The sequence below is a fragment of the Aethalodelphis obliquidens genome, unplaced genomic scaffold (genome assembly GCF_003676395.1).
Source record: "Aethalodelphis obliquidens isolate GAN/ISIS:26980383/991018 unplaced genomic scaffold, ASM367639v1 scaffold30, whole genome shotgun sequence".
NCBI classification, from domain to species: Eukaryota; Metazoa; Chordata; class Mammalia; order Artiodactyla; family Delphinidae; genus Aethalodelphis; species Aethalodelphis obliquidens.
Genome location: NW_020837974.1, coordinates 3,015,951 through 3,033,915, shown reverse-complemented (window position 1 = coordinate 3,033,915; position 17,965 = coordinate 3,015,951). Strand labels below are relative to the sequence as shown.

General features: G+C 51.3%; 1 protein-coding gene across 2 annotated transcripts in view; it reads right to left on the bottom strand.

Annotated features, from left to right (window-relative positions):
- Positions 1-17,965, bottom strand: part of SDK1 (sidekick cell adhesion molecule 1) — a 540,366-nt gene that overhangs the window by 120,869 nt on the left and 401,532 nt on the right. For both annotated transcript variants that reach the window (XM_027125645.1, XM_027125644.1), the window contains 2 exons: positions 15,766-15,957; positions 12,834-12,955 (listed from right to left, as the gene is read on the bottom strand). In XM_027125645.1, coding sequence (XP_026981446.1) covers positions 12,834-12,955; positions 15,766-15,957 — 314 coding nt within the window. The remainder of the gene's footprint in view (positions 1-12,833; positions 12,956-15,765; positions 15,958-17,965) is intronic.

The window sequence follows — 17,965 nt, the reverse complement described above, 5'->3', positions numbered from 1 at the left end:
GGGCCACCTCGGGCATCTGTGAGCGCCTCGCCCGCGGCTCCTGGGCACTGGCCCGCCACCTCCGCTGCTCTGTAGTTAGCTAGAGACCAGCACTCCGCAGCCCACGCTGCGTTTTATTAGCCCATAACACTCCCTGAAACAGTGGCTGTTAAGAAAATGGCTACTGTTATGCACAAGTAAGCACTAAATGGGCTTTTTCTTTACATTTTCGGATGGAACCAGTTTTATCTGCACCCAAGTGCTACCACCAGCATCTTCGTTACAGAAAACCTTGCTCAGAGCAGCCTTTGGAGAAGCCCGGGTGTTATCTTGGCTATTAGACACAGCCAACAGCTGCGAACGGCGGGGCTCCCAGACGCACCGGGCCGGCAAGCAGGATCAAAGGAAAAGACGTCACATTTGCAATCGCCCCTTTTACCGCACGCCGTGAAAGTGTGGGAGGAGATGTTCTGCTCACTGTACAGTCAAAGGTTACTAATTAAGCAAAGCATTACGGAACCAGAAATACCCATAAAACCTGCTATTTAATTTTTTTGTGTGTGTGTGGTACGCGGGCCTCTCACTGTTGTGGCCTCTCCCGTTGCGGAGCACAGGCTCCGGACGCGCAGGCCCAGCGGCCATGGCTCACGGGCCCAGCCGCTCTGCGGCACGTGGGATCCTCCCGGACTGGGGCACGAACCCGCGTCCCCTGCAGCGGCAGGCGGACTCTCAACCACTGCGCCACCAGGGAAGCCCTGGTATTTAAGATTTTAACCCACGTCTGAGCATCAGCTAATTACAGGGCCTTTCAAGGGGCTCCTCCTGTGATGAGGATCTTTGGTTCCATAATTCACTGATGACAGCTCCAGGAACACAGCCTGCTCAGCGCACTTCGACAAACGGTCAGAATTCAAAGGAAACTTTTCTGCAAAGACGTGGATCCGAGGGGAGGAAAGCAAACACCATCCTGTCACAGAACGTTCTGGCAGGAGCCCAGTCCTTGCTCCCGGGGGCTGCTCAGCTGTCCTCTGCCCTGGCTAACTGTCGAGGTCCCTGGGGACGGGGCTCAGATGTCACCCCCTTCGTGGGCCTCTACGGCCACCTGAAGGACTCCGTCCCTCCTTCCCCGGCGTCCACCAGCACCCTGAGCAAACCTCTATAATCACCTCCCCACTTTCCACGTGATTAATCGCTAAGCGGCCGACTTCTTGCTGGCCTGCGTGTCCCCGAGCCTCACTCCTCCGAGGATCCCAGCCTGCGGCCAGGCACAGGGCAGGAGGCGACAACCGCTTCTTGGGTGAGACACTGGGTGAGCGAACGCTGGGACTGCACTGCAGCACAGAGCGCCTGCCTGGGTGTAGCCTGCGTCCATTTGAAGGGAATTGGGTGTGGAATATTCCAGAAGACATCACCTGTGCCAATCACGGTCTCTAGGGTCCCATCGTGTTGATTCTAGGAAAGTTGGAGCCTGCCTGGACCAGCAATGTGCCAAGACACCCTCAGAGAAGTAGCGGTGGTGCACTGAGGCTTCCTGGGGGACAACATGACATGGACATGGCCTCCCACTGCCCTGAGGGGCTGTACTTTTCCTTGTAAAGTACCTCGTGCCTATAGAACGCAGAGCCACGCACATCTTAGATACGTAAACGTAAACAAATGTTCTAGTCCTCCAGCAGCCTGCAAGACAGGTGCCGTCATTCCTGTTCTACAGCTGAAGGACCCGAATGCGAGGGGCAGAGCTGGGGTTCAAGGCCCGGGCTCTCTGGCCCCAAAGCCTGCACTGTCTTTGTGTCACTGACAGTGTCGTTCTTCGTGCCACATGTCCTCAGGGACCTTGTCTGTGGCCCCTCCTGGGGGTGAGTCAGAGGACGATGCATGGAATGTGATGAGGCCAGGAGGGTGGCACAGGAAAGATCTCTCAGAGGCTGCAGGTCTGTTCTCTACCTGGACGGGGCCATGTGCGTTTTAGGAGATGATGGGGGTGGGTCGAAGTATGCTATGCCTTGAGTCTGCAGATGACTGAACACTGGCCTAGCAATGAGGTGCCTTTCAAGGCCTTTAAAGAGACGCCCATTCATTGATTTGTGTTTTTTTTTTTTTTTTTTGCGGTACGCAGGCCTCTCACTGTCGTGGCCTCTCCCGCTGCGGAGCACAGGCTCCGGACGCGCAGGCTCAGCGGCCATGGCTCACAGGCCCAGCCGCTCCGCAGCATGTGGGATCCTCCCGGACTGGGGCACGAACTCGTGTCCCCTGCATCGGCAGGCGGACTCTCAACCACTGCGCCACCAGGGAAGCCCCCCATTCATTGATTTTTGAATGGACACCCTGCTGTAATATGCCTTCGAGGTTAGTAGGAACCGTTCACAGATAAAAGCAGGATTCGTTTGCCCCAGGATGGATGTTCACGCTAACCTTTGCCACATCACTGTGATATTTTCTTGGGATAACTTAGTATATGATTGAAAACCAGTTCCAACGAATTTGCCCGAGCGAATGCATTAGTACAACATAAACCAGGTAGCAGCCTGCTGGTGGAGTCAGGGCAGAGGATGGAGGAAAGGGGCACCTCGTCCACGTGGCAGGAGGAGTCGTTACAGGGGCCGCGTGCGTGTCAGCTCTGGGGCGGGATCGGCTCGGGCCCCTACCCACCGAGTGACGAAATGCTCGACACATCCTCTAGTCTCCTCTTGGTCAGGAAACATCTGTAACCCTCACCCCTGGGGTTTGGCACTAAGCTGCTTTTTATAGATGAACATTTACTCTCTAGGAATATTGAAACACAAATGGTTCAAATAACGAGTTTCAGGAGAAAAAATTACCTTTTCGGTTTTGAAGTTCCAACTGTCTGCACCACTACCAGAATTTTTAGACATGCTGAGCTAACGTTAAAATATTTTAGAAAGACTATTTCAAAGGAACTTCCAGTTCTGGAGATATGGCAGACTAGCTAACCCGAAAAGCCTCCGGCCCCAAAGCCAGAGCAGAGCTGGACAGAGTGTAACAGACGCATAACAGATGCATGGCTGGGCGCAAGGGGAAGCAAGGTCCGTGCCTGGAGGCCAACAGGGTGGGAAGCGAAGCTGCAGCTAAACTCACCGTGAAAGCTAAGCAAGCACTGACTATAAGAAAAGATGGTAATTGTCATCGGAGCCTTCGCGGACGTAGGAAACAAGGAAGAAGTGAACACTGGACACAGCCACAAGTATGACTTGGAATGAAGGAATTTTAGAATCCTGTACCACTGGGAGGAAGAGAGAGATAATGGTTAACTTTAGATTTTGATAACTTACGTTTGCAAGTTAAAAGTCTTAGGGCAGCCTTCATCCTTCCTTCCAGAAGGTCAAGGCAAAGGAGCTTATCCGGACCTGTGCAGAGAAGGTGTCCACCCGGCTCAAAGGACTGGCCGCATATGGGGGGCTCAGCAAGTAAGTAAACAGAATGAGGATACTGGGAGCAAAGCAGGGCTAGTATAAATGTGGAAAGCGGGGTAGCCTGAGTAAATGGATGCTACTGAATTGTATTTGGAGGCGCTGCTGTCAACTACTGCTTCTCAGTGTGTGCAGACAGATATAGAGACAGACCTGGATGTAGACCTGCATGCACGTGGGCACGTGTGTCTCCTAGCTCTGTGCGCTGAGAGGGCCTGGGAGCTACGACACCCTAGGAGCAAGGAGCACATCTAGTGCCCAGATCTTGCTTTCTAAATACCGCTCTCCACTGAAAGGATCCAAGTTTCCTTGGAGAATGGCTGGGAAGGAAGGTAAAAGAATAAGATAATCCAGGAACATCTTGTGCCAGAAAGTAAGGAGGTACTCCCAGTAACTGGAACATGTGAAAAGAACACAGATGCTGGCTGGAGGGCCCCCCACGGGTCAAATGTAGGAAAGTTTGAGCATCACCATAAACAATGACAGCAACGGATTACAACCTGTTACATAAAATAGGAATCAGTGAGTCCACACTGATATAAACAAATAAATGAATAAATAAGTGAGAAGAGAAAGCTCTTTTGTTTTTTAACGATAAAAGTCCAATTAATAAATGTAGAAGAAATGATTGAATCAGAAAGGTCGCAAGTGCGTGCCGCATTATACTGATTAATTCTGGTAAAACATAATCGGTGAATGACAAACTAGGGATGTGAGTGGAAAGGAGAATGAGATTTTCACATAATCTTGAAGTATCTCCCCACGAAATACTCATTCATCGTGAAAGGGAGAAAAGTAACTTTACAGTGGACAAAACCCGGTGGACTCCATTTCAATCGAGTGAGCAAAATTAGCTCCACCAAAGATGGGGCATTTCGATATCATGTTAAACCCAACAAGACACAGTGTGAAGAACTCAGCATCGCTTCTGTGACATTCTGACCAAAAATGCATAATCTGGGTCTAATCGTGAAGAAATAGACACATCCACATTGAGGGATATCCTAGGAAATGAACGGCCTGTGATCTCTGAAACTGTCGAGGTCATGAAATGACAGGAATGGCCGAGGAACTAATCCAGGTGAGGGGGATGGAGAGACAGGACGGCCAGGCGCAATGTGTGGTCCTGGACTGGATCCTTTTGCTACCGAGGACATCTGGGGACAACTGACAAAACTTGGATAGGGTGTCTGGGTGAAGGGTCATTCTTTGTAGTATTCTTGCAACTTTTCTGTGGTTTTGAAATACTTTCAAGGTGAAAGGTAAAAATGAACTTCAGGGCAGTCTCAAACTTTTAAGAAATGGCTACAGGCTGGCGGTGAGCTAGCTATGAGCACGGCAGCCCAGGAGCTGCACAGACGGGGGGTCTGTGTCATCACCCACGGGCCCCGTGCCATGGACCTGCACTGCCCTGGCCACTCTGAGACACCAGGTGCAGGCCTGGAGGGGCACGGCCACCTCTGGGGAAAGGCACGGAGCCTGCCCAGATCATCCTCCCTGGGGAACGGAGCCTCGGAACCTCTGGAAAGAGACGTGGGCAGAGGCCGGATCACTGACACGTCCTACTCCAGGCCCCATGTACGGGGCCCCTGAGGCAGGACCAGAGCAGCAAACGTGGTACCTTTTCAACCCCCTGTGTCACCTGGGAAGTTCCATACAAACAGGATGGACCCCATGCCCGGAAATGCTGACGCATTGATTTGAGGTGGGGTCTGAGCGCTGGTGTGTCCTGGAATCTGCACTGACCCGCGGCTGGGATGAAGAACGCCGGCTGCCTTAGGAAGACGGTCACGAGGCTCCTGGCTGTACCAGCAAGGCCAGGGCGTCAGCACCCCTCCCTCTCAGCTCCCCTCAGAGCAATCACAACCGAATTTATGAAAACTGGTGAGAAAGCGAACTCTTGGTCTTGAAAGCCAAACCAACAACCAGAAAAGCCAAGTTCACCTACGAACATGAATACAAAAATCTTAAACCCAAATCTTAAACTAAAGCAAACCAAATGAACATCGCGTTGTGTTTATCTCAGGAACACTGGGACGGGCGAACATTAGAATATCAACATAAATCATCTCAGCAACAGATGAAAGAAGAAAAAACATGAACAACTCGGTAGATGCAGAAAACAGTTTGACAAAAGTAAACTTCTTCACGATTTTTTTAATCCTAAAAAAACGCAAAAAAAAAACACCCCTCCTAGCAAACCAGGATTAGAAAAGCATCGTCTGAACCCAATACAAACTACCTGCAAAAACAAAGCCTCAAGAATCCCACACAAAACCTCCCGTAAGTCTTGTAAATGCCACACTTGATAATAAAATCTTAAAAGAATTTCTTTAAAGTTAGTAATAAAACAAAGGTTGTCCTAACGCTGCTCCAGTTCACTACGATCCCGGACGATCTAGCCCTCCCATTAAGAACAATAAATAACAAGAAACAGAAAAGAGAAAGAAAGGTTTCAAAGGAAGAAATAAAACTGTCACTAGCAGCAGGTGACGTGACTTCTTTACAGAAAACTACAGAAGAATTAACAGACTAACAAGACATTCTCCGAGCTTCTGGCCCTGAGGCCCTCACACCAGGCTGGGCGGTGGCACAGCTGCAGCCTCAGGTGTGGGCCAGGGGCCAGGCCGCTCAAGCCGGATCCCCTCCCAGGCTGGGCCGTGTGGTCCGGGGACGTAACTGAGTCCCTCGGGTCTTGTCTGCAGGAGTGGGTCACAGCAGCCTCCTCTCGGTCAGTATGAGGTTTAAATGAGTTAATGTTTGTAAAAGCACTTAGAACACAGGAGAGTTCATTAAATTTTAAAAAAAATTCAAAAATCAACTGTGATCTTATATGCCAGCAACAGAGTCAGAAAATGTAACAAAATGTACATACATTGATTAATCCTCCCGACCATCTTGCAACAGCACTACTGACCCTGTTTTACAGACGAGGATGCTGGGGCTTGCGCAGAAGTTAAGTTATGTCCAGGACCACAGAGCTAGGAAAGGAGGGCAAGAAAAAGGGGGGCCAGGGCCGCTGGTGCACAGTGCATACTTTTCCAATCACAGTTTTTGAGGCACGCTGATGGCCCCTCAGTTTGCCTGCCTTTTTGGGAGCAGAGCGAAGGTAGGAATAGATAGCCCAGTGCTTTTGCCAGGAAGAAAAGAGCTGACAGAAGTAGGTTTAAACAAATGGAAAGATGTATCATGTTCCTGGATAGAAAGACGATATCATAAGACAACAGCAAGGAGGGTAAAGCAGTGTGCACGCATGCGTGTGTGAGTGTGTGTGTGCGCACGTGTGCGTGTGTGCGTATGTGTGCACGCATGCGTGTGTGTGTGCGTGCATGTGTGCACGCGTGCGTGTGTGCGCATGTGTGTGTGCGTGCGCGTGTGCATGCGTGTATGTTGGTGGGGATTGGGAAGACCTTACCAGACATTAAAACAAATTTTAAAGCCTCTCTAATTAAACAGTGTAGAGTTAGAGCACGAACAGCCTGACTAGTAGAACAGAATAAACAGTTCAGAAACAGACCCAAGTGCATATGGGAATTTAATACCACAAATCAGGAGGAAAAAATGGACTTTTTAATAGATGTTCTGGGGACAATTGCACAGCTATTTGCAAAGCGATAAAAGATGGACTCATACCTCACTCCATACAAAAGAACAAATTCCAAATGGATGGAGACCTAAATGCAAACATGAAACCACAGAATGGGTAGTAAAAAAATTGGGTGAATTCCTTTTTAACCTGAGAAGGAGGAAAAGCTTTCCATCTAAGACTTGAAGTGCAAAACCTTGCAAGAAAAGATTGATAAATTAGACTTCAATTTTTTCTGGCATGGCAACAAATTATATATATTGCTGATGGAAATGCAAAATGTACAACCTATAGCAGAGGGATTTGGTAATGTCTAGGAAGTTTACATATACATCCATCGCTTGATCTTGAAATCCCGTTCCTAGGAATCTATCCCAAAGATTCAGTGGCAAAAGTACAAACTGCGTGTGCAAAAGGCTGAAAGCACCTTTAGGTAGAATAACGCCCCCTGCAGGCATCCTCCCACCCACCCCCCAGGTGTCCACACCCTAATCCCTGGGACCTGTGGGTAGTTACTCCACACAGAAGGGATTCTGCAGACGTGATTAAGGTCAAGAGCCTTGAAATAGGGAGATTATCCTGGATTACAGGGGTGGGTCCTGGAAAGTGCGAGAGTGGGGCAGCAGAGTGGGTCAGAGGGATGAGACAGAAGGAGACAGTTGAAGCCTGGGAAGGACCTACCCGCCATGCCTGGCTCTGAAGGTGGAGGGAGGGACGTTGTGGTCGTAGAAGCTGGGGATGGTGACAGCCAGCTCGGTCCTAGGACCACCGGCAACAGCCTGAATGAGCAGGAGACGGTGGCCTTCCAGAGCCTCCGGACAGGAACGCAACCTGCCCACACCTGGACTTCAGCCCACGGAGCCCAAAGCTGTGAGATAACACACTTGTGTTGTTCCAGCCACTGGGCTTTGGCTGTTCGTTGTGGCAGCAGCAGGAGAGGAACGCACACCCCAGGGGTCCAGAGGACCAGCTGAACACACAAACTTGCACGTCCACACAAGGGAAGACCACACGCCAGGCACGTGATGTTCACGTGTCCTCAACTGAAGAAAGCAAAGCACCTTCTGCATATGGAAGGGGGACACGGGTACGTGTATTGCTAACGCTGCAAAAGACAAAAGAGGACCAGCCAGAAACCTACTGTGGGGCTTCTGGGGAGAGAGGCAACAGCGTGAAGGGAGAACGACGAACACAAACTTCCCTGCATACAACTAGTAGTTCTGACTTTGAGATCGTGCAAACGAGTTATGTGCTCAAAAATAAATTAAATTTTAAGGGCTTCCCTGGTGGCGCAGTGGTTGAGAGTCCACCTGCCGATGCAGGGGACACGGGTTCGGGCCCCGGTCCTGGAGGATCCCACATGCGGCGGAGCGGCTGGGCCCGTGAGCCATGGCTGCTGAGCCTGCGCGTCCGGAGCCTGTGCTCCGCAGCGGGAGAGGCCACAACAGTGAGAGGCCCGCGTACCGCAAAAAAAAAAAAAAAAAAAAAAGTACAAATGATATTTAAAGAAAGCAATCTCTAAAAATGGAAGCAAGAGAACAAAACAAAGACACTGAAATGAATGAAGCTAATCTGTATTAGGCTGGTGATAGAAACACACAGAGAAGAATTTAGACTCAGTATTTTGACTGTACGTTCACAGTGTAATACGGTCTAAGGACAAATAAGTGGCATTCAGCAGGCTCCTTGGCAATATCATGGACATTGCAATTTTGAAACTCTTTATAGAATAACAGGATAAAGAAAATAAGTAATTTTGTTAATATTTCTAGAAAGCACACTTTTAGTATAAAAGTTACTGAAAACGTAAATTCAAAGTTAAGTAATCTTAAATTTGAATTGGAAATATCAGTACGAACTCACGATGTTTCCAAACATACGCGTTTCCTCTCTCTATCCGCTGGAAAATTCTAGAAACAACGAGCAGTCAGCAGCAATGAGCACCCTCCCCTCCCCTTAGTGCCCAGATTACGGCCTTTAAATACGATCTGACGCTAAACGAAACCAGGCAGCGGCAGCTCAGTTTGAGCTGCAGCTCAGCGCTCGAAGGCGCGAGATGCTCCCGGGAAATCCCCCTGCATCAGGAAACAAGGAAATCATCCAAGATCAGTTATCGTGAGGTCAGAACACCTAGAACATGAAGGGCTGCCCACGGGCCAAGATGGGTCAGTGTTACGTTCAAAAAGAATAATGACTGTAGGTGACTGAAACAGACTGAATACACAAAAAAACCCGTCCTGTCCTACTGACACTCAGGAAAAGAGAGAGCAGGGCAGAAAAGGAAGAAAGAAAAACCTGTTCACATTGGGAGTGACTGGGAGCCGGTTCCTCACTCTGCAACGCCCTGCCTTCCTGTGTTCAGGGTAACGACCTGACCTGAGGGAGGAGGGTAGCGCTGCTTCTCAGAGCTCCGGCTACTAAATGCGGAAAGACGGATAGAAAGTTGCCCTTTCGAGTATCTGTAGATAACACTGAATCCAGGCAAAGGTCACCGATGGGTGAGACCACTGGATACGAAGCCGACGGGAGGACAAGGCAGGGACCAGGCTGCCGATCGTGCGGTGTCCCTACGTTCCCTAGAGGGGGGTCCCGAGACCCCATGTGTCCTGATGTGCCGCCGTATGAAGCCCCCAGCCCCTCCCAGGAATCACTCTCCACCACAGTGACCACGACAACGTGGGAACGATCCAATGGAGGTTTTAGAATGAACTTCCTGTTTACAGCAAACACGGGGGCAGGGGGACACGTGAAGTGACACTACAAGGATGCAGATGGGAGATGCTTCTCCGATGGAGGGCATTCCACGGGACGGGGGACTGGGGTTTGTAACAAGGCAGTGGCAGGGGAACAGAAGGGGCTCTGGGTGAAAAGGGCAACATCTCTAGTGGCAGAAGGCAGCTGAGTGGTGGGCTTGAGGGGGTGCTAGGGAGGATTGCAAAGGGCGCAAGGGAGCTAGCTTGTGGGGCCGATGGGCTTGCTCACTATCTAGACTGTGGCGAGGGCCTTACAGGTATACAGACATGCACGTCTGGGTCAAAACTTAACAGACTGTATACTCTAGAAATGTCAAGTTTATTATATGCCAACTACACCTTGAAAAAGCTGTTAAAATTTTTAAAAAAATGATTTAAGAGACACGACAACCAAATGCATAATGCGAACTCTGTGTGGATCCTGTTCTCATCAAAGCCACACTAAAGAGACGCTTTCGGAAAATCTGGGGAAATGGGAATGTGTCCTGATTATTAGATGATATTAAGGAATGTTTATGAATTTTGTCAGGTGTGATAATGGCATTCTCGTTATGAGAAAATACATCCATGGTTTAACGTAAAGGTATCGAAGGAAGACAAGTGCACAGGATGAGAACAGGTGTGCAACCCAGATCCAGACCGAGAAACAACATTCCTAACGTTCCAGAGCCTTCCCGCACAAGACCCCAGAGGGGACCAGTGCTCTAACGCCCAAGATTATGTTTTCTTCTCTGGGACTTTGTACCTGTGGACTCAAATCACGAGTGTGGCTTCTCTCGCTCAACACTGTGCTTGTGAAATTTGTGCCCATTCAGTGCTGAGTACGTGGGAATAAAATGACGTGTGGTCTGAGATACGCAGTGGTCACCAGTGGAGAGAGGGAAGGGGGGGCATGTGGGGCAGGGGAGTACGAGGCACAAACTAAGCTACAGGATGTGTTGTACCACACGGGGAATAGAGCCACTATTTTATAATAACTATAAATGGAGGACAACCTTTAAAGATTGTGAATAACTATACTGCACACTTGTAACTTATATAATATTGTACAGCAGCTATACTTTAATTTAAAAAGAAAAGGTGCAAACTAATAGGCATGAAATAAATAAGATATAAGGACTTAATGTATAGCACAGTGAATATAACCAATATTTTGTAATAACTTTAAATGGAGTATAATCTATAAAAACATTGAATCGCTATGTTGTACAACTGAAAATAATGTAATAGTATGAATAGACGATACTTCAGTAAAATTTCTTTTAATTGAAAACAAAACCCCCAAACACTCCAGCAACAATAAAAAGTAGGACTAGATGGATCTAGATAAGAGAAGAGACGAGCCTGGGTGATGGGTGTGTGTGGGAGCCCATTAGATCATGCTGCTTCCTTTTGGGTATGTTTAAAATGTTTTAGATTAAAAATATAAATAGGTCAGTTGTGGGACAGAAGCACGAAGCAAACGTAGTGTGGAGAGAAGTGCTATGTGTTCCCCCATCGCTTCCTCTCCTCGGACAGACAGAAGGAAGGACCCTTCCCAGACCCCCTGCGGCTGCCTGGAGCCCGCGACTGTCCTGGCGAACAGAACCGAGGGCAGAAGGAGTGTGGACGCTCCCAGGTCCGGCTCTGGAAGCACAAGACGCAGATCTTGAGTCCAGCCACGGAGGGGTGGGCATCTCCACTCCTGTGGCCCCGCCTGGCCTGACTCCCACTCGGAAGCCCTCGGAGTTTGTGTCCTTGGCGTTCACCGTGCCCAGCTGTACTGCTGTCCAGTGACGCCAAGGACAGACTCTCGGCTTCTGTGTCCCTCCGAGCACTCGCCCGGCTCCATCTGGCCGACTCTGAGACGCCAGCACTGGCTTCCAGGAGATCCCACAATTTTTCTCCTGATTATCCTTGATGCGTTTTAAAGTTTGCTTTTAGTCTTTTGGTTTTCATTTCCAGGGGATTTATTTCTTCAGTTTGATGGGAGGTAGGGGCATACGGTGATTTTTTCCTACGTAAATAATTGTTCCAGCCCCATTGATTGATCAGTTCCAAATAGCTGGTTCCCATTGTCAGAATCCTGCAGAGGTTTCTGGAAACAGTTGCTCAATGAAAGTTTTGAAGATGTAGATGGAATCCGTGCCCTGATTTATGGCCAGTTTCCAAGAGCGAATTGTCTTGCAGTAGAGCACAAGCACAGTCACGAAAATCGCTAGGGTTTTTACTACGGACAATAACTGTTTGGAAACTTTACCACCCCCGTCGTGCGGGTCTTTGTCTGTTTTCTCAGCTCTTAGAACAAGGCGCTTCTGGGTGGCTGGGATTCACCGAGGCCCCTGTGACCCTCCCTCTGACGCATGAGCCCCGTGGGGCTTGCTATCTTGCTATCGTGCTTCGAGTCAGAGGCAAAGTCCTCCCTAAGGTCGACCCTCAGGCTCCCCGTGACCTGCCCCCGGCTCTTCCCTACACGCCCTCACTCCAGCCATCCGGCACCCCTGCCGTCCTCACAGGTAAAGCGCATGTTCCTCTCCCAGCAGCCTGAGGGTCCTTCTCCCGAGAGAGGACCTTCCTCCTTTACAGCACAGACTTTGTCTGTTTTTGTTTACCACTGTGCCCCTCGTGCCTAGAGTAGTGCCTGGAAATAAACACGCTCTACAGACATTGCTGAGCAAATGCATATTCATTCGTTCATTCATCCGAGAGGAAAGTTGTACCAAACGATCCTCTTAGTCTGTTCGGTAGCGAATTGTGACACAGAATTAAAAGGAGAATCTCAACCAACGATGCCATCAAATTGGGGGAACTTACCATATACTGAACCACAACTTGAATGCTCACCCCATGATCACTTCTCCCACCCTCCAGTAAGAGCCCAGCCTAACATCCCGTTTTCCCCCATCTTCCCACACCCTAACCCCGGCATCCCAGCCGCCTCCAGTCTCTGGTTCTCCTCCTCCAAACATCACCACCTCCCAAACTACCCAGAGGCAGCTCCAGCTACGGACTCATCACTCTGCAAAGGCATCAGTCAACCGTCTCTCAACTTTAGGCCCCAGTGTTACTCTGTGGAAACTGCAACTCTCGGCTTCAAGGAGACCATACCTGTCCCTCCACGATCCACCTGGAGATGGACGTCTTCCCGTCGTAGCCGGGTCGGAACTGCAGGGTGGCTGAGCGAGGGCTGATGTTGGAAATGACCAGATTGGATGGGGCACCAGGGAGCTCTGGAGATAAATGAGAGGGGAAAGGTGGAGGTTTAAATTCCATCACAGGTAGGAAGGGTATCAACATATCAGCAAGTAAACAGCTCCAAAACGCCTTTATATCAGAACAGGGCTTGTTCACACAACCATGAAGGTGAGAAGCACAGCTCTCCAGGAATGTGCTCACAGCATGACTGCCACTCCAACGGGGTGGCCCGTCAGGCCCCAGGCCACATGCCGTGTCACCGAGACCTGTGAATGTGGCTCCCAGATGACAAACCATGAAGGTCGGGTCACGTCTCACTCATCATCTCCCTGAACAGCAGGGGACTGTTCAACAGTAGACACTTGTTGAGTGAAGAGCGGATGGACGAAGGTGGTTCTTCCAGGATCCTCAAAGAACCCAAAGGACCGACCGTCCCTCCTCCCTCTGACAATGACCTTGACGCCTTCGAAAGAGGCGGGGGGAGCGTGCACCCTGTGCGTCTCCAGGCAGCTTGACGTGGGGAGGTGTGCAGGTCCTGAGCCGTAGGCTTCCTGGCTCTGGTTTCCAAGACAACTGGATTCAGGTGAGAGCGCAGAACTCTTCCCGCTCTGCCAGTGCTCGGTTGCTCTGGCAGCTAAACGAGGGGCGGGTGGGCTCTGCACGAGGCTCCCCCGTCTCAGGCTGCCTGCGGCTAAGCCTCCTTGCTGAACACAGGCGGGTTGCCCACTCCCCACAAGGAGCCCGTCCCACTCAGAAGTGAGATACTGTGAGTTCAAAATGAGAGCTCTTACGTTACTGGGCGATGCGAAAACTCTAGAGAAAGACAGCAGGATGAAATGAAAGCGAAAAAGATGCAATGGGAGCAGGAGAAAGGCTCTCAGGCCGCGCCGTATCTGAGGAACAGCTTCTGAACTCGCCCGTGTTTGGGGTATTTAAGACCAGGTCTCGCACAGGGACAATAAGACCTCTTTGGTGATCAGTTCAGTATTTGCACAGGCAGCGTCGCTAGGCTCTCAAGGGTCCTTTCCACATCACGTCTAATGAATTTGAAGAGGAAAATATTTAAATCGAAGGACAAGTGACTCTTTTTTGCACATTTCTCCGCTCTCTGCATTCTTTAGCTGGTTCTTCAGTCGTTGATGGTTGTAAACTTTAAGCGCGGCAAACGGAACACAGCCCCCAAAGGGATCGTCATCACGTGATTTTGCTCGGCCTGCCCCAGGGTGGACCCCCGGCTACAGGTGACCCGAACCGTCAGGGAAGCAACAGCAGCCCCGCGGCCTCCCCCGAGCCTGGGTATCAGGTTCACTCGGCACAGCCGGGCCCGTGTCCCCTCCAGCGCTTCTCTGCGTCCAGGACAGAGCTGGTCACGGTCACGCTGGGGGCGGAGGTGAGGTCAGCTCGCCCACTTCCCAGCCCCGGTTGGACGGTGTCCAAGCCGTCCAGGGAACAACCTGGTCACGCACAGGGACGTGCCCCCGGCGTTACCGCGGCCGCTGTACGTCAGCCGTGTCTAACAGATGAAATCACGTGCCGTCGTCATCTCCTCGTCACTGGTTATTAAGCACTAACAACATTTTAAATGTGTGCTTGGCAGCTGGCTGTTTACGCAGAATAACTGCATCTCTCTGGAAGCCAAGGACTTCTTTCTTAAGAAAGGATACGTGTATTTTGAAAATATCTTTAAAAAAACATCGGATTGCCTCAGGTGTGGCCCCCGACCAGCAGTGTGGGTGCCACCTGGGGCTTGTTCCACTGCAAGCTCTGCAGCCTCACCCCAGACCCAGGAGTCGGCCATGCGGGAGTGGAGCCAGCACTGATTGGGGGAGGCCCTCATCTGATGCTCTGCACAGCGCTAGAAGCATCACTGCCTGCGAGGGAGGGCAGTGGTGACTGCTTGTCAGCAGACAGGAAGCCTTGCTTCGGGACGCTGCGGGCTCCAGGCTCCCCAGACGGCCAGGAAGGCAGAAAGGGCCCCGTGGGGTCACAGCGCTCAGAGGACAGGATACACTCCCTCCTTCTCTACCACCCCACGGCTTCTCCCGAAACACAGTCCCTGTGCGGAGAGGCGGTTATTCCTCTGGGGAGTTTTAAAAACTGTATACATTTTATTTGTTTTGTATTCTCTTCGGGTCCCGTGTGGTGTGCCATGCTTCCAAGAAAATAATTAGGTTACAAAACCCTAACTGGGCGTGGAGGGTGCGATGGGGGTAAATGCCGGCTTCAGCCTTTCCGGGCCTGATGAGCAAAGCCGTTGTGCTTTTTTCTCAAAGACCAAAACGAGGCCAACTGACCTTTTCAAAGAGCAAGAGATTTCTGGCTTTAATTACAGGACTGAACGGATGGCCCCATGACATCCTCTCACACCCACACGTATTTTGTAAATTCCTTGGAAAAACACTTTCATTTTAAACATAAACTGTGGAGAGAAAAAGTTGAGTGCAATTTCCAAAGCTGGATGAGGGTGAACGTTTAGGAGGAGACTCTGACTTCCAGAAAGCCCCGCGAGCAGGGTCCCCTCGGCCCTGCTGTGTGTGGACAGACTCTTCACCCTTCACGCCCCTTCCTCGCTCCCCTCCCCCCTGTGCCTTTCCCCGCCACCTACCTTCTCTTCACTCCTTCCCTCAAACCCACATTTTCACTCTTTTGTTGCGTGAATGCAGTTTCGTGCTTCCTGGTCTTAAGTGTAACGTTCATTGACCCCCGGCCATCCGAGCCAGGAGCTGACACCCCTCTTTTAAAGGTCCCCAGGGACTTCTGCACAAAAGATGCCCATCAACTCCGAGCGTGAGAAACGGCCCAGGGAAACGCGGCAGCGGGGACGCCAGGCCCCGAGCGCACTGACCTGGGGGCACCCCGGAAGAGATAGTGGACGAGGTGGCCAGGCCAGCGCCCACGGCGGTGAGGGCCGCCACGTCGATGGTGTAGGTGGTGAGAGAGGACAGCCCTTGGATCTTATACTCGTGCGTCGAGCTGTTGAGAGTGCGCTCCATCCGCGAGTCGCTCTTGCCGTACACCTCCCAGGAGATCTGGTAGCCTGGAAAACAAGCGAGGGCACAGGGTGAGTCCCGGGGTCCCGGGGAGAGAGGCTGGGCCACCCGTTTATCTCGGAGAATCTGAGCAAGAGCAGGGAGCTCAGCCGGGCCCACTGAAGTCCGCTGCGAGTCCACAGCCCCCGGAAACGAGACCCCGGGCTGGGCCCCTCCAATCCGGCCGCTGGATCCACAGGGGCGGCAGGAGGACGGGGCTGGGATCTCGGTGAGCTCGGTCCCCGGCGCGTGGACGGAGGGGGCTGAGGGCTGGCTGGCAGCCTGCGGTGCTCGGGGCAACCTTCTCTTGTCAAATGATAGACAAGCTTCATCCGCATTTCCATCTGTAGAAGCTGATATTTTCACTACACGGTCTCCAAATCAGCAGCTTGCTCCTGGCTTGCAACTAACTTGTGGAAACACTGCCACTTTTCCCTTTACAAAATGACTGAGAAAACACTTTTTGCCTTAAAGTTTCTCTCCCCCAGGGCATGAGTGTCGCTTCCAGCTCTGCCTTCCCCTTCGGGCCTGTTTTCCGAGCGACATCTGGTCTCCTCTGCACTCGGATCGTCCGGCGGGGCCTCATGATCACAATTTATCCAGCCATTGCAGTTTGGGGCTCAGAGGAAAAAGACCCTGCCAGCCCCTGGGTCAGCGCCCTTAGAGGGGGCTTCTGTGATTAGAGAACATTTAAGAGCGTCTCCTAAAGAGGGAGGTGGAGATGGAGGGCGCTCCCGGGGCCAAAGGCAGAGCACTGAAAACGCCTGTTCTTCCGTCTTCCCGGACGATAAACTGGGGAGACAGAGGCACTGGGAGGCGTCTTCTCGTTCCTCTCCCTCTGATGAAAGCAACAAACAGAGTGAGAAACTCTCACTCACAGGTAAACAAGAATTTAGAGGAGAGCGTCCCGGGACCTCAGTGTTGTGAAAACAATAAAATTTTAATGTCAGAAGCCGCTGCCCGTCTGCTGCCCCACAGCCTGGCGACCTCTGTGTGCTGGGGGGCTCCTGTGCTAGGGTGGGGCGGACGGGGCACCCGGCAGTGGAGGAAGCAGGGGGCCCTGCCACACGTCGGAAGCCCCTAGCTGCGTTCCTGGCCCGTGGGGACCACTAGGCCCGCGGCTCCAGCTGCCTCTCGGGGGGCCAACCACTCACCATCTCCCGACTCCAGACCTTAGAACCTCCCTCCTCCCGGGGACCATCCTGACCTCTGGCTTCCCGCATTCTCAGTGGGCCGGCACGAACACCACGGTGCCCTAAAATCAACCCGTTCTGTCTTTTTGGCCAGTTCAGATTTTTGGAACTGATTGTACAATTGAAAAAAGAGAAACCTTCAGGGCAGTGAGGATTAATGACTTCAAATCCACAGAGTATTTATGATGTTCCTGTGATGCTCTGAGCACTTCACCTGCATTAATTCGCTCAACCTCATGCCAGAGCCCTGAGGCTGGACCATCACGACCCCTACCTTACAAAGGAGGAAGCCTGTGCCACCAGAGGTTCCTGGACTGGCTGGAAGCGGCCCAGGCTCTTCACCCTCCACGGAGCCTCCTTCCACACGACCTGCCCTCGGAAGTCCTGACGTGCAAACCTGGAAACCAGCCCCGGCCTTGGTAGGTTAGCCTGATAAATCTCTACATGGAGTGACGACACTCGGCGTCTTCCCTGAACGCACAGGAGGAGAAGGCTGTCGTTATGTTGTCATACACGCTTGCCGTTACGTATGTTGTTAATGTCACAACCTTGTCTGTCGGACAATTTTATTTGTTTAAAAGCTGTTCTTCATCAAAATTTCCTAAAATACAGCCTTTTGTTCTGCACGGCAACCTGGAGCCCAAGCACAGCAATTACAACACCTTTAGCAGAAGAGAATTACTAGGATCTCCTGGCATCAAAACTGACACTCCAGTGTGCTGCCGTCATGGCTACAAACACCACCAAACGGATGACTGAAGACGCCCGTGTGCTCAGGAAAGGGTGTGACAAACACCAGCAGAGAGAGGGAGCTGGCCTGGAG